This window comes from Oncorhynchus tshawytscha, unplaced genomic scaffold (assembly GCF_018296145.1).
Source record: "Oncorhynchus tshawytscha isolate Ot180627B unplaced genomic scaffold, Otsh_v2.0 Un_contig_5842_pilon_pilon, whole genome shotgun sequence".
NCBI lineage: Eukaryota > Metazoa > Chordata > Actinopteri > Salmoniformes > Salmonidae > Oncorhynchus > Oncorhynchus tshawytscha.
Window position 1 is genome coordinate 13,020 of NW_024608654.1, and position 17,061 is coordinate 30,080.

At 44.4% G+C, this 17,061-nt stretch overlaps 1 protein-coding gene across 1 annotated transcript; it reads right to left on the reverse strand.

The window, feature by feature from the left end:
• Window positions 1–498: 498 nt before the first annotated feature.
• LOC121843698 (adhesive plaque matrix protein-like) lies at window positions 499–2,811 on the reverse strand. Its single transcript, XM_042313481.1, has 5 exons — window positions 2,664–2,811; window positions 2,456–2,575; window positions 1,537–2,252; window positions 1,292–1,366; window positions 499–1,081 (listed from the first exon to the last, which is right to left on the reverse strand). Exons 1-4 carry the CDS (start codon window positions 2,809–2,811, stop codon window positions 1,310–1,312), a joined length of 1,041 nt encoding a protein of 346 aa, XP_042169415.1. The 3' UTR covers window positions 499–1,081; window positions 1,292–1,309.
• Window positions 2,812–17,061: the final 14,250 nt, after the last annotated feature.

The window sequence follows — 17,061 nt, forward strand, 5'->3', positions numbered from 1 at the left end:
CACCTTTTCATTACAACTTGAGGAAATCCGTTCCTAGCATGTGAGGAACGTGATTGCTGGCCTCATAAATGCTAACTATGTTCAGAATACTAGAGCCTCATGAATCTGATGCAGAACCTCTGCTACTAAGCTAGGTAGCAAACGTTAGCTACAAGCTGTCATTTTCAGAATATGCTGTGAGCGTGACAGAAGTATATATATATATATATATATATATAGCCCAATAATTGTTTTGTTTTTTATCAAGACCAAACACATGACCTTAGTCTTAAAAAAAGAATGTGCAAGCAGTTACTATAAAACGAGTGTTTACTTCCTGTCTGCAACCTCACCCGCGCTCTGTCTTAGGCCTGAAAGAGGGTACTGTCACATTATGTTCGCCGTGTCATTTCGGATTTTGAGACATCAAACAAGTTCCACGTACCCTACCAAAGCCTGACAGAGTGCTCGACTTCAAATACAATTGCATAAAAATTCATATATTAGCGAACACAAAAGTAAGATCTAGCTAGCCAAAGACAAAGTATTTTATTTTTCTGCTGTACCTGCTTCTGTAGATTTCCCCCCCCACCTTCTTATGATTAAAATTATAATACTGCCGCCAACAGGACGGAGTGTGACATAGTTTAGAGCATCAGCATGACTTCCATATTGAAGTAACTTTTTGAGAAAAAGAAATAAAATAACTCTTTATTTTGTATATATACACAGTGAAAGAGGATCCACAGAAATGGGTTAAGAGTTTTTCCCGACCAAATGACCAGCCTAGGAAAATATCCAGGACCTAATTAAAGCGAAAAGCCTATATAGGCAATCATTTTTGCTAGTCAGATCACGTTGTCAAGAAAAGCCCCTGACCGTACCCATGCTACTACAGATAAACCCAATCTGAAAAAAAAAACTTCACTATGTAGCCTTAAAGGATGTGGCTCAAAGATAACAAATCCTTTGCTAGTGTCATTACAAATCTATAAATGGTTGATAGGTAACAATGTAAGCCAACTGATGTCCATAGGGTCTAGATGGGTCAGCAGCAGGTTCTATTCTAGTGGGAGATGAGCTCATGATGCCAAGTGAAGATCTGCAGAAAAAAGGAAGAGTTCAGACAAATTACTTGCTACGACAGAAAAACAATCATTGCATAACTGACCCAAATTAAATATTCCAGGGTCATTAATTTAAGACACTTAAAACACAACTCTATTTTCCAAATTTCTCCAAAGTGGAGTGAACACGCCAGTATACACATTCTTTGGCGAAATAGATGAGTATTTCTACTGCTTTTACTTACAACAAACTGCCTTTGAGTTTATGTTGGTGTTTGTTGCGTCGATTTCCGCTTCATCTTCAGGTTGAACTCTTCAAGCTGAGAAAGGGTATACACTCGCATGTCAACAAAAATATGACCGAATGGTGAATAATATCGCTAGCAAAAAAGACACAAGCAATAACGACAAAAGTGAGAACAGCATAGAAGTAAGCAAAGGTCTTTCATACCAAAGATAATACTGTACATCCAGAAGTAATTACACAAACCTTCTTCTTTAGTTTCCCCTTAATCGCTTCTTCGGGCATTGTTTTTTTCTCCCCTTCAACATCGCTCTCTGCCTCCGCTTCAGAGAGGGCCCTGGGGTACTTTGCCGCCAACTGAGCGGCCAATTTCGCTGCAGCTCTTGCAATCAGTCCATCTCTCTTCCCTTGGAGATCTCGATATATTCTCCTCTTTCTCAGAACCTCTTTCTTGTATTTATTACACCTTTCTTCAAGCGCCTGCCTGTTTCTCGTGACTCTTGACCGTCTCATGCGGCGTTTGCTGCCCTTGGGCACCACCGTCTTAACGTAATGCAGACAGCGGGGGGGTGATGGCTCCTTCAGTTGTTGGGCCTTGCTCAAGGAGATGGGGCCTGGGGTCAACACTTTCACTGCTGGCGTCAGTACAGCCGTGCTTGTGAACTTGAGTTCACTATCGGGCTGGGTAGGTGTGACCTGGGGGTTGCTAGCAGTCTGGATGTATGTAAGCTGGCGGGTGCTAGCGTGCTTGGTAGATGTGACCTGGGGGTTGCTAGCGGGCTGGAAGTATGTAAGCTGGCGGGTCCCACCAGGCTGGGTAGATTTGCCCTGGGGGTTGTTAGCTGGCTGGATGTATGTAAGCTGGCGGGTGCTAGCGGGCTTGCTGTTTGGGAGTTGGAGGTTCATGAGCTGGAGCAGGTTGCCAGTGGGCTGGTTGTATGGGGGAGTGGGATAGATGTTAACTGGTGGTTACTGGCAGGCTGAGTAGATGAGAGCTGGAGGTTGCTAGCAGCCTGGGTGTATGCGTATGTCTGGCTTAAGGCTGCTGTGCTATTAGAGTAATGTGGTGGGGCGCTGGGGTAGGGTGGATACCCAGGGGGTATGGGAAGGAGGCATGGTAGCAGGGGGCATAAAACCAGGGGGCATAAAGCCAGGGGCATAATACCAGGGGGCCTAATACCAGGGGGCATAAAGCCAGGGGGCATAAGGCCAGGGGGCCTGGTACAAGGAGGCATAAGGCCTGGGGGCATGGTACCAGGGGGCATAAGGCCAGGGGGCATAAGGCCTGGGGGCATGGTACCAGGGGCATAAGGCCAGGGGGCATAAGGCCAGGGGGCATGGTACCAGGAGGCATGGTACCAGGGGGATGCTACCAGGGGGCATAAGGCCAGGAGGCATGGTGCCAGGGGGCATGGTAACAGGGGGCATGGTGCCAGGGGGATAACCCCAACCTGGAGGGAAGGCATTGGCGTAGGGGCTGCTGGTATACAGAGAGAACTGGGTGGTGGAGAAGGTTGCCATCATAGATGCATTAGGAGGGTGAGAAAAAGGATATATAGGGTCCTTGTGTGTGTTGAGCTCAGCAGAGCTTTCCTTGGACTTGTCCCTATACCAATCCATGTCACTTTCTTTTCCCGGTCACCATCTCTGTCCCAGTCCCTGGTACTACATCGCCTGTCCCTGTCTCTGTCCCTGTTACTAGAGCGCCTGTCCCGGTCTCTGTCCCTGTTACTAGAGCGCCTGTCCCGGTCTCTGTCCCTGTTACTAGAGCGCCTGTCCCGGTCTCTGTCCCTGTTACTAGAGCGCCTGTCCCTGTCCCTGGTACTAGAGCGCCTGTTCCTGTCCCTGGTACTAGAGCGCCCGTCCCTGTCCCTGGTACTAGAGCGCCCGTCCCTGTTTCTGTCCCTGGTACTAGAGCGCCTGTCCCTGGTACTAGAGCGCCTGTCCCTGGTACTAGAGCGCCTGTCCCCGGTACTAGAGCGCCTGTCCCCCGGTACTAGAGCGCCTGTCCTCGTCTCTGTCCCTGGTACTAGAGTGCCTGTCCTCGTCTCTGTCCCTGGTACTAGAGCGCCTGTCCTCGTCTCTCCCTGGTACTAGAGCGCCTGTCCCTGGCACCAGAGTGCCTGTCTCTCTCACTGTCTCTGGTACCAGAGCGCCTGTCCTCGTCTCTCTCCCTGGTACTAGAGCGCCTGTCCCTGGTACCAGAGTGCCTATCTCTCTCACTGTCCCTGGTATCAGAGTGCCTATCTATCTCGCTGTCCCTGGTACCAGAGCGCCTGTCCCTGTTGCTGTCCCTGGTACCCGAGTCCCTGGAACCAGAGTGCCTGTCTCTCTCACTGTCCCTGGTATCAGAGTGCCTGTCTCTCTCACTGTCCCTGGTATCAGAGTGCCTATCTCTCTGGCTGTCCCTGGTACTAGAGCGCCTGTCCCTATTGCTGTCCCTGATACCCGAGTGCCTGTCCCTGGAACCAGAGCGTCTGTCCCTGGTACTAGAGTGCTTGTCCCTGGGACCAGAGCGCCTGTCCCTGGTACTAGAGTGCCTGTCCCTGGGACCAGAGCGCTTGTCCCTGGTATTAGAGTGTCTGTCCCGGTCTCTCTCAGATTTTTCCCCGTCTCTCTCTCGGTCTCTCTCAGAACTGGCCCAGTCTCTGTCCCGTTCTCTTTCTCCATTTCTCTTAGAGCAGTCTCTCTCTGTGTCCTTGTCTCGTTCTCTGTCCCAGTCTCTAGTACTAGAGTGCCTGTCTGACTTCAACGGGCTCCTCTCCTGGTCTCTCTTCATCCCGTACAGCCTCTCCTTGGTCCGGTCTGTCAGTCGGCCCAACTCCTCCACCCCCAGGTCTAGCCCGATGGACTCCAGCAGGCTCTGGAGCTGGCCATGTGGAGATCCAGCCTCCTTTCTTCACGAATGTGAGAGTGACTGTGGTCTTGTGGCAGAGCTCTACTGTGGGGCCCCAAGCAATCCTGAGAGTTCTGAGCTGGGGCCTCCTTATACTCACTCCCTGTAGGCAGTCTTGGGATGGGCCTCCTGTATAGGGGGTAACTCATTCACGTTGTTGACAATCTTTGAGAGCTTGTTGATGTCCACCCCTTTGTTGAGGACATTGAGGAAGCGCTGGAAGCCTGTGGCTGCTGTGTCCTGCTCCTGTGTCCCGAATGAGTAAATGGTGGATTCGTGTTGTTTATCTTCAGGGACCTAAAAGGAGACATGAGAAAATATCAATGGATAACCATCCACTAAGACAGCTGCTTGCTTTATAGCTTAAAAATGGATGAAGGTTGACATGATTCATACTCGATTCGTACCAGTTATATGGTCACATTCTACAAAGAAGGTCATGGGCCAACTGTACTTTGCCTAGAACAGAGTAGCATGTCTGGCCCTTAAATGTACACAGAGGGCTAACATCCAAAACATGCAAGTCAGTCTCTCCTGGCTCAAAGTAGTCTGTCTATTTTCTTTAATTTAAACAAGAATTTTGACAGTAACCTCAAAAAGGTCATTAATATTAACGCTTTTAATTTCCATAGGTAAGCTAAGTTTTAGTTTATTGGGCTTCGGGAATGTGAATGAAAAAGTGCCTCGGGCCTTGAACAAAAATAAATCACTGATTGAGGGGATATCGGTGAACAAATGCCGTGGTTAAGGCTATGACGGCGCCAGTGCAATGAGTGGCGCTTACTCAGGGGTTCAATAGCTCATATCAGACCGAGAACCTAATGCGTCTTAGTTAGTTCCTTATGAGTTTTAGTTTAGAAAACGATCTCTCCGCAGAAGCGACTGTTACAGGATTGTAAACACAGCTTGATTGCCATAGCAACATCCGGGAAACTGGGCAGAAGTGAAGTGAGTTGTGCTTCAAATACAGCAGTTCTGCAACATATTTAATTGAGCCCTCATTCTCCTTAATTGCCGGCTTCAACACGTTATGGAAATAAACGAATGTATTCGAAAGCGGTTTGCGATTTCATTCATACTGGTGAACCGGTGTTTGAGTTGTGTGGTTGCAAATATCAACAATCTCTATATCTTGGCATGCATTATTCAATAATATGTTTACATTTTGTGCAGCGCAATGGACATAGGCCTATAATGAAACATGTCAGGAAAGACGGTCTGGGTTGGCAATACTCCGTATAGAAAAGTCGGGCCGCAAACTGGATCTCCAGGCCACGCTGAAAAGATTCGCACAAAAAAATGGAGGACTTCAGGAGACTCTAAAGTTAGATTTAATTTACCTTGAATATTGCAGCCCATTTGTGTAGGCTATTAGACTGAGATGCAGTATCTTAGACCTCTGTGCCACTCGGGAAGAAAACTTGTTAGGCAATTTTTTAAATGTATCCTTTATTTAATTAGGCGAAGTCAGTTAAGAACAAATTCTTACTTACAATGACGGCCTAGGAACAGATTTTTACCTTGTCGGCTCGGGATTCGATCAAGCAAACGATTACTAGTCCAACGCTCTAACCACTAGGCTACCTGCTACTTTTATAAAAGCAGCTAAATAGCAGCTAAATACAGTACATAGCTATAGATAGTACACTGAATAATGAAAGAATCCCTAGTAAACTAGTGTTTTGTGGGTGGACTGGCATTAGAACGTTGTTGTGAGTAAAACCAGTCTACTATCTAAACTAGAGAGAGCAGGAGGACGGCTCATGACAGGCAGGTTCAGGTAGCCTATACAGGACAGTTGTATATTATTTTAAAAATCCATTGGTAGCTGATTAGTATGCGGTTGCATAAAAACATGAATTTCCAATTTTAATTATTGAGCATGTAAATACATTATTGCCACCAGTCAGCAGTCTACAAATGGCAGCATTGCGTCATGTATAGGTTCGTGAAATGTTAGACTTAACATGAGAAAATGACTACCAATAAGCATTTATCCATTAGCCAAAGCAAAGCTATAGATGCCTTCGCACTTTCAGCACCATGGACAGCCATCGTTTATTTTAAGGGAGGGGGGTCAAAGAACTGTGTTACACCGGGGGTATTGAGGTATTGAAAGTACCAAACTATCTGTTCAATAAGTTAACACACAGCTCAGACACCAAGGCATATCCCATAAGACATGCTAGTATGCTACCAGGGTTCTCTTCACAGTCCCCAGAGGCTAGGAAACGCACAGTACTATATAGAGCCATGACTACGTGGAAATCTCTCCCAAAATGTGATGTAGTAGTGGAGCGATGTAGTGGTGGGAAAGTGGATTTGTATGATGCACAATGTTCTGCAAGATGATGATGTTTTGTGTGTTCCCCAGGAAGAGTAGCTGCTGCCCTTGACAACAGCTAACGGGGTGCCTAATAAAATACTAAACTGGTTTGTAGATGTAGTATATAGTAAGTGAGAGGGTTAGCTGTGCGTGAGTTGTGTGTGTCGGAAATACATGGAGGAAACTCAATTCTACACTCAGTTCTCTGTTCTGTATTTCGACTGCCAGCGCATGGAAGAGAAGCATCCACTTGGCAAACCACACTATTTTCCTAACTTGCAAAATGTATAATATATGCATCGTCAAAATAAAACCTGAAGTTTGGTAATTGAGAGAATTGGTCAGGAATGCTTGGATGTGGATGTCCATGCATATGGTAGGTCAGACAGTTTAGTTGGTCGTCATACGTTACATTGAATTATACTTGTAAAAACATGATATAAAAAGCAGATCAGAGTTTCTAGCAACTAACGTTAGCTAGCTTACGTCAGATTAGCTAATGTCTTTTTCAGAGCAGGCTGGCTATTTAAACATAAATATGCCAGTCAGGAAGGTACCGGCAAATAAATTAAATCACCAAATGTAAAGTCACATTGCCAATAGTTCTGGAAATGCATGTGCAAGAACGGACAAAATCGGATTATTTACCTTCTCTCCCTTCCTCCTGGTAGCATCGCGCATGTCTTCGTCATTATATGTTGTGTGTCGTCTCATTCTGGATTTTGAGGGTTCAGATATTTGATCGCCCTACCACTGAGCTCTTTGACTTGAAAACCAGATTGTAGTATTATAGTGTAGAAATAAAAAGGTTTATAAACTATGGTTTTACAGCTAGTTAGCTTTTCCAGTCATACGTCTCCAGCGGGGTTGGGAGAAAGCGGATGTTTCCGGTTTTCACGGATACAGTATTTTCAACCTAACTTCCGTTTCCACTGATAAACGAATGTGGGGACTCCGTAAGGTCAGAGAGCAAGAGGCAAAGCGTAAGGTTTTACTCCGCCACAAAATCTAGCAATTAAAATAAGCCCAGGAAATGAGGCATTTTTGTATTGTGGTCAATGAGAGCGTATCGAATTTGGTCAACAAAAATGTAATTGCTAATTTGTTACATCAGGCTTATTTGATCGAATATAAGTTTCGTAATGGCTAGGTTGATACGAATGCACTGATATAAGTGTATGCACGTGGCATTTCGGCAATTTAAAAAAATAACGACTTTATATTGGAGTTGGGCTATGGAGATAGAGGACACATCGTGGACATTGAAATTGAAGGCTTCCACTATTTTAAAGTAGTCAACTGGGTGGGTATTCCTATGAGTTGGAAGAAATCAGACAATGAAAAATCAAATTAACTGATACAATAATAGCACTGATATACAAAGATGAGTCTTCTTTCAATCTCTATGGCTGTTGTTGAAACGCGTATCTGCCCTCTCATTGGCTGAATGGTCTCACCTGACCTCGCCTCCTCCAACCTGGCTTCAATCTTTGAGGGACATGTCATTTCCACTGTTAGACTGGTCACTCAAAATCTTGTCAATATAATAGACAATCTTTGGTTAGGTTACTTCTAAAGTTGTTAGCTGGGATATTTTATAGGATTGGAAGTGCAACACTGCCACCAACAGGACGGTATTAGAATTTCCCCAACTTTAACAAAACGACAACATTTGTTGAATTCTTTACTTAACTAAATACGTCAGTACATACTGAATTACTGAATTGAATACTGCAGTGTTCGTTTTAAACTACAGTGTTAATAAATACAGGACACATCAGCAGACAGAGCTAATATTTTATTAGTTAATTCACATGGGGGCAGTCAGTCAACTAACCCCATTCACTTGTAACAATGAATAGCACATTTGACAAATGGCGTACTTACAGTAGGTGTTTAATGTAAAACAGATCTGCAAAGTCACATACATACAGTGCCAGCCAAAAGTTTGGACACACCTACTCATTCAAGGGGTTTTCTTTATTTTGACTATTTTCCACATTGTAGGATAATAGTGAAGACATCCAAACTATGAAATAATACATATGGAATCATGTAGTAACCAAAAATGTATTAAACCAATCAAAATATATTTTATATTTGAGATTCTTCAAAATAGCTACACTTTGCCTTGATGACAGCTTTGTGCACTCTTGGCATTCTCTCAACCAGCTTCATGGGGTAGTCACCTGAATGCATTTCAAATAACAGGTGTGCCTTGTTAAAAGTGAATTTATGGAATTGGTTTTCTTCTTAATGCATTACAGCCAATCGGTTGTGTTGTTTCAAGGTAGGGGTGGTATACAGAAGATAGCCCTGAGGAAGACCAAGTCCATATTATGGCAAGAACAGCTCAAATAATCAAAGAGAAAATGACAGTCCATCATTACTGGTCAGTCCATCCGGAACATTTCAAGAACTTTGAAAGTTTCTTCAAGTGCAGTCATAAAAACCATCAAGCGCTGTGATGAAACTGGCTCTCATGAGGACCACCACAGAATAGGAAGACCCACAGTTACCTCTGGTACAGAGGATAAGTTCATTAGAGTTAATTGCACCTCAGATTGCAGCCCAAATTAACGCTTCAGAGAGTTCAAGTAAGACACTCAAGATCTCAACATCACCTGTTCAGAGGAGACTGCGTGAATCAGGCCTCCATGGTCAAATTGCTGCAAAGAAACCACTACTTGTAGTATGATCTTCACATCCCTTTTGGGCGCGCTTGTGGCTCTGTGAGCATTCTCTCTCCTTCACCCTCTTTTTGTGCATTTTCTGTGGCCTCGGTCTGTGTGGCTGGTAGATCTGGAAGAGCTCTGAGGTGTGTTTTGTTGCTTCGTACCTCTTCTGAGCCTGTGTCCACCACATAGGAGCGTGGGGCATCCGCTTTCCTCAGCACTATTGATGGTGTCTTTGAGTTTGTAATCCACACACATTGACCTTCGGTCAGCTCTGGCCTCTCCTTAGCACGGTGTCTCCGATTAAAGTCTCCAGTTTGCGTTTGTTTCAGACGTTTGTCCCTCTCAGCGAAGGCCTTTCTGTTAGGCCATCGGGGTTTAAGCTGAGCCGGCGAGACAGGCAATGGGGAACGCAGCCTCCTGCCCATCAGGAGCTCGGCAGGCGACGGCCCATGATGCAGTGGTGTAACTCTGTAAGCTAACAGAGCCCTGTATGGATAATTGTTCTTTTTCAGCAGTCCCATGACTGTTTTCACAGCTCTCTCTGCCTCACCATTACTCTGTGCATGGTAGGGGCTACTGGTCACATGTATGAAGTCATATTCTGCGGCAAAAGCAGAAAAGGAGCTCGCAGAGAACTGGGGAGCGTTATCTGTAACCAGGACCTCAGCGACCCCTTGCCTGGAAAAAATGGACTTTAATCCATTGATAACACCAGCTGATGTGGTTATGGGTGTCTTTGCTATTCCAATGTATCTTGAGTAGTAATCTACCACTAGCAGATAAGTGTCATTTTTCCAATCTAACATATCCGCCCCTACCTTTTGCCATGGCCGTTTTGGCAGCTCCGTTGCCATCATTGGCTCCGGATGACAAGGTTGACATTTTGTACAGACCTCACTCTGGGCCACTAGCTTGGCAATCTGAGTACTCAGACCAAGCCACCACACTGACTGTTGAGCCCTCAGTCTGCATTTGGTTATCCCCATGTGTCCATCATGCACTCTGTCTAGCATTTCTGGTTGTAGAGTCTCTGGGATAACTATCCGTAGTCCTTTCATGAGAAGGTCTCCATTACAGTGGAAGTCACTTTGGTGCACCCAATAGGGCTTCAGCAGCTGAGGCAGTTCCTCCTGCCTGGGCCATCCCTTTTTGCACTATCTGTTGGCAGATGTGGTCTTGTTGTTGCTCCTCTGCAATCTGCTGCAGTTTGGTCTGAGATGCAGGTAGACTGTCCCTTATTGCATAAATGGACACCTGTACCTCACCCTCTAGACATTGCTCCTCCTCTGATAATGGACGTTTAATTGGGGCCCTGAGAGTGCATCTGCTGTGATCAGTGCCTTCCCTGGCACATACACCATCTTGTAGGTGAACCTCAGTAATCTGAGGCGGAAGCGCAGAACTCTGGGAGGCAAGTCGTCCAGTGCTTTTGTCCCTAACAGAGCCAACAGTGGTTTGTGGTCAGTCTCTGCTGTAAACTGCAGGCCAATAAGGTATTGGCTGAGCCTTTCACATGCCCATGTGATCGCCAACGCCTCCTTCTCCACTTGAGCATATCCTTGCTCTGTGTCGGATAAGCTTCGGGAGATGTATGCTATTGGACGCCACTCCATGTTGTCCTGCATCTGTGTGAGGACCGCCCCTAGCCCAAAGGATGATGCATCTGCTGATACTTTTGTCTTAGCGTGGGGACGGTACTGGGCCAGCACTCTCTGTGAGGCCAGATCTCCTTTGATTTTGTCAAACGCTACCTGTTGCATGTGACCCCATGACCAATAACCAGTCATTCTCTTTGGCTAGTAAGTCTCTCAGAGGTTTGGTTGTATCTAAGAACTGTGGGAGGAACTTACCCACATATGTGGCCATGCCTAAGAAGGTCCTGACTTCAGCCACATTCTGGGGTCTGGGTATATCTGTGATGGCGCTGATGTTCTCTGGGTCCGGCTCTATTCCAGCTGCACTGATTTTGTGTCCCAAGAACAAGACCTCTGATTGTGCAAAAGTGCATTTTTCATTGAGTGTCAGGCCAGTCTCCTGGAGTCGGGTCAGAACTGCTGTGAGCCTTACATCATGTTCTGCTCTGTCCCTTCCGCACACGAGCACATCGTCCGCGTGGACTATGACACCACTCAGCCCCTCCAACAGCTGGGACATGCGTATGCTCAGGACCGGAAGCGATTCCAAATGGCAAAACATTAAAACAGTAACAGCCAAACGGTGTTATAAATGTTGTGAGCGCCCTACTCTCTGATGACAGCGGTATCTGCCAGAAACCTGAGCGGGCATCCAGCTTTGTGAAGACTTGTGAGCCATCCAACTGAGCCAGTGACTGCTCCACTGTTGGTAAGATGTGTCTCTCTCTGCAGAGTGCCTCATTCAATTTAGTCATGTCCACACAGATCCTTATTTCCCCATTGGCTTTTGGGACCACCACCATCCCTGCACACCAGTCTGTGGGACTCTCTATTTTAGACACCGCCCCAATGTCTTCCATCCTCCCCAACTCTTCCTTTACTCTGGCCAATAAAGGGATAGGCACCCGGCGGGGGGTGGTAAGGGCATAGGGGACAGCATCCTCTCTCAGGCGGATTTTGTAGTCACCTTCTATCCTTCCTAGACCAGAAAACACTTTTGGGAATTTCTTTTTGAAAACCTCACCTGGGTCCTACAGTTCGCTCACTCTCTCAATGAGTTGCAATGCTTCAATTGCTGGCAGCCCCAGCAATGGTCTGGCTAGAGAGTCAATGACAAAGACAGGCTGGATGGCACTTTTGTCTTTACTCTCCAGTTTAATCTCCAAGTGCCCTACCACTGGTAAAATGTTATTAATGGGCCCGTACAGTTGTTTGTTTGTAGAAAGTAAAGGGCCATCCCTGCTATAGCTATACAGCCTAGTTGGGATAGCTGTCACTGCTGCCCCAGTGTCTAGTTTAAATGACACAACCTCCCCATTGAGTTTAATGTCTGACTGCCAGCCAGTATTGTTTCCCTTTTACTTCTCCCAGAAAGATGCTGTCCTGCTGTACCTCCTCTGAAACCTCATGCATTTGCTTTAAATCGACAGACAGCTGAAAAGTGTCCTCTCCTGTGACATTTCCTGCATTCCGCATCCTTTGCTGGGCAATCTTTCCATCTGTGGAAAGGGATTTCCCACATTTGCGACAAACATTTGAACTAGCTACTGGTGCTGTGCTGTTCTGTGTTCCCTCCGTTTTTTTATAGCTCTGTATGAAAATGCATGTATTTCCTCACTCTCTTCGTTCTGCAAGGAGCTGCTCTCGCGCAGCATCGTCTGTCTTTTACTGTCTCACTCTGCCTAACCTGGTTTACAGCTTTGGACAAGGTAAACTGGGAATCCAACTGTAACTTTTCAGAAAGTGAGATATTTCTTATTCCGACTACAATCCGATCTCGGATCAGCTCTTCCCTGAGCGCGCCAAACTGACAATGTTCTGCTAGTTTGTGAACAGCTGTGATAAAACTGTCGGTGGTTTCACCCTGCTCCTGTTTGCGCATTTTAAACCTAGCTCTCTCAAAAATAATGTTGCGTCTCCCTACAAAATGCGTTTCAAAACAGTCTTTAACGGCACTGTAGTTAAGTTTCTCTTCCTCGGTCAACGTTGAAGCATTTAATATATCCTCGGCTTCATCACCCATAGAGTAGATCAGTGTATTAACTTGAAATGCCTAATTTTTCACGTTTAAGCCTGATGCTACCCTGTACCTTTCAAAGCGCCTGATCCATTTCGGCCAGTTTTGAATGTCCATACAAACAACATTTTCCGGGGACTAATGCGAAATCCGTCAGCACCTAGCCACTGGCCTGTCCGTGTTTGTGCCAGGAGCCCGTGGAGTCGCAAACCCTGAAATCCCGCCAGCTTCTTCCTCTTGCAACATGTTGCTTAGCAGCAACTTAGTCCTTGCTCATTAGCTAGCAAAATAATGATATGCGCTGTTTTATCTCCAACACTGTGCCCTCCCTGCTTTGAAACAGCCTGAATGTATGATTTACTTGGTACGTCCTTCACGTTTATGTGAATTTTAAAACCACTTCTGACACCATGTAGTATGATCTAAAATAAGGACGCGCGTCAACGAGGTTCTAGCTCCAGCCTGTTTATTAACCTAACCCTCGCATGTCCTATATAGGTACGGATACCCCAAGGGACATCCGACTACAAAGTCAAAACCATTACAGTGTGGACACTATGGGGGAATGTTTAAAGAATAGACCCTTTCACAAGCAAACAAGGATTGTTTTCAATGTCCTACATTCAAAAAACAACATCTCTAAAGGGATAATTCAGCCATCTCGGTAGAGACAGCAGTACTCAAGAATAGAGTTCTCAAGAGTTGTATTTCTTCAAAGGTATGAGAAACAAATATCTGAGGTGTCTTGATCATGCTTACAGACAAACAAAAACATGACAGTGGTCTCAGGGAAAGTTGCTGATATGCAGGTTTTTTTGTCCCTTATGCCCCAAGCCAGTTCTTCAAAACTGGATATCTAATAGTTTTGCGGTCATTGTAACTTAAGGAAAGGGGGGTTCAAGTGAATAGTGCCATTTACTCCCCCTCTCCTCCCCAGTTACTCTCTGATGGTACTGGAGCTCTTGATCCAGCACTGAATTATAAATTAAGCTGTCAGGACTGTTTATGAGCTTGGAGGGGGGGGATCATTCAAATTTAATTTGAAATGGGATTTCTCTTTGGGGTCTGTCTGCTCAGCAAAACAAAAGCGTGGTATCTCTATCAAGGGGGAGAAATAATACATTCACTTGAAATAGCTCAATCCTTGAGCATCACTGTTATGCTGCTGGTTATGGTAGCTAGCTGCATAACAGAGGTGATGGTTGTACGAAAATGATAATGTCTTCTTGCCTTCCTCTAATGGAGACATGACGTGATATGTAGAAGATGAGAAAAGCGAGATGCTTTTGGTCCTAGAGAATATATTCCGCCTACACTTAAGAAGCACTCCATAGCTTCAGGCTGGTGCATTAGGGTTCATAATAATGCAAAGAAAATATGGATTCCTATAGATGGATTAGCTAACAACGTCATGAAAATGATGTGTGCGCTTCCATGGGGCAGGAGTCAGTGTTGTTATGATTCTGCATGGCCAGATTGCTAGCAAGAATGACAGGAAAGTACTATGTGGGGAATCGTAAGTGGCTCGTTTCAGCTCATTTAATCTTGTTCTTGATACCATGTCTTGTTTTGAGGTGTTTTGACTGATTTCATGTCAATGCTAATATGGCTCAAATTCACCAGCTAGCTTGATACAGGTTTACAATTTCAAGGAGAAAGAGACCATGCCATTGTAAGAATATTGAGAATATATTAAATCCATACAGACGATTAAAAATAAAATGTGGTCAGAATGTTCTGGATTCAAAACTAGAGTTACATATAAGTCATTACATGTCTTACATAGTCATTTAGAATAAAATATGCCATGTATACAACATATCAACTGTACATGCAAAACAACATATTGCATGAAGACTCTTAAAGAGATTATCTGGCATTCCTTTTATAATTTTCAGGCATTAGTTCTGAAAGTAGTGCTCACAAGCCAAAAGTGGTCCCCCAAAATGTTGTACTACATCACATATGTGCAGATATGTGCACCATGTCATTGCTCTCTCTCTCTTTCGCTCTGCTGTGTGTGCATCTTTCTAGCTGTCATTCAAATGGAAAGGGGCTGAAGCTCATTGGCTGAAACTCTAATTGCTAGGGGCTGGCCCACATTGGGAGAATGGCAGCAAACAGCTTCCAGAAAATGGTTTCTTTCAAATTTCGTGGCAAATTTTGATGGCAATTCTGCTAATAGTTTATGCATGTATGAACTAAAGTATCAAACAAAAGTTTGGACACACCTACTCATTCAAGGGTTTTTCTTTATTTGTACTATTTTCTACATTGTAGAATAGTTATTTAGACATCAACACATTGAAATAACACATATGTAATCATGTAGTAACGAAAAAAGTGTTAAAAACAAATCAAAATATATTATATATTTGAGATTCTTCAAAGTAGCCACCCTTTGACGTGATGACAGCTTTGCACACTGTTGGCATTTTCAGAAAATAGCCCTATTTGGTAAAAGACCAAATCCATAATACGGCAAGAACAGCTCAATTATGCAAAGAGTAATGACAGTCCATCATTACTTTAAGACATGAAGGTCAGTCAATACGGAACATTTCAAGAACCTTGAAAGTTTCTTCAAGTGCAGTCGCAAAAACCATCAAGCGCTATGATGAAACTGGCTCTCATGAGGACCGGCAAAGGAAAGGAAGCCCCAGAGTTACCTCTGCTGCAGAGGATAAGTTCATTAGAGTTACCAGCCTCAGAAATTGCAGTCCAAATAAATGCTTCACAGAGTTCAAGTAACAGACACATCTCAACATCAACTGTTCAAAGGAGACTGTGTGAATCAGGCCTTCATGGTTGAATGCTGCAAAGAAACCACTACTAAAGGATATAAATAAGAAGAAGAGACATACTTGGGCCAAGAAACACAAGCAATGGACATTAGACCGGTAGAAATCTGTCCTTTGGTCTGATGAGTCAAAATTTGTAATTTTTGTTTCTAATCGCCGTGTCTCTGTGAGACACAGAGTAGGTGAACGGATGATCTCTGCATGTGTGGTTCCTACCGTGAAGCATGGAGGAGGTGTGATGGTGTGGGGTGCTTTGCTGTTGATGCTGTCTGTGATTTATTTAGAATTCGAGGCACACTTAACCAGCATGGCTACCACAGCATTCTGCATCAATACGCCATCCCATCTGGTTTGCTCTTAGTGGGACTATCATTTGTTTTCCAACAGGACAATGACCCAACATACCTCCAGACTGTGTAAGGGCTATTTGACCAAGAAGGAGAGTGTAGTGCTACATCAGATGACCTGGCCTCCACAATCACCCAACCTCAACCCAGTTGAGATGGTTTGGAATGAGTTGGACCACAGAGTGAAGGAAAAGCAGCCAACAAGTGCTCAGCATATGTGGGAACTCATTCAAGACTGTTGGGAAATCATTCAAGGTGAATCTGGTTGAGAGAATGCCAAGAGTGTTCAAGGCTGTCATCAAGGCAAAGGGTGGCTATAAAATATTTTTTGATTTGATTACACTTTTTTTGGTTACTACATGATTCCGTATGTGTTATAGTTATAGTTTTGATATTTTCACTAATATTCTACAATATAGAATATAGTTTTTTTTAAATACAAAAAAAACCTTGAATGAGTAGGTGTGTTCAAACCTTTGACTGGTACTGTACACATTGACACATCCAGCCCAAAGTGGAGGTTTACTTTAAGTGGCACGGTTTGCTGGCCCTCGACTTCATCTCGAGCATAAAAACACCCGTGCCAATATATCCTCGAAAGACCTGCTTCTCGGGCATTATCACGTTTATACAACAGGTTAACAACATATTCAAATAACGATTGACATATTTTCATTAAAAACGTTTTTTGGATGAATTTATTCATACTATTTCATCCTTCCACAAGATATAGTCCTGACAGAAATCTACAAATCTAGAGTTGCTACCAAAGCCGGCTGGTCATTCGTTCTAACAGTTCGATTGCTAGAGACGCGACCCAGTCATTCAGTCTTTTTGTTCTGTATCTATGGACCCAAACCAGTCGTTAGTTCTAAATGTTCCATTGGCATACTGTCTGGAAACGTTCTTATCCCTTGCTTGCTAGCTTGCCAACTACAGCTAACTTACAGTCATGTCAAAAGTGCAACCAGAATAACAGCAAAGTAGCCGTATTTGCATTTGTTTAAGCTGTTTTCTAATGACATTTATTTGGATACATCCATAACAATGAGCTAATGAGGCACGATTTTGC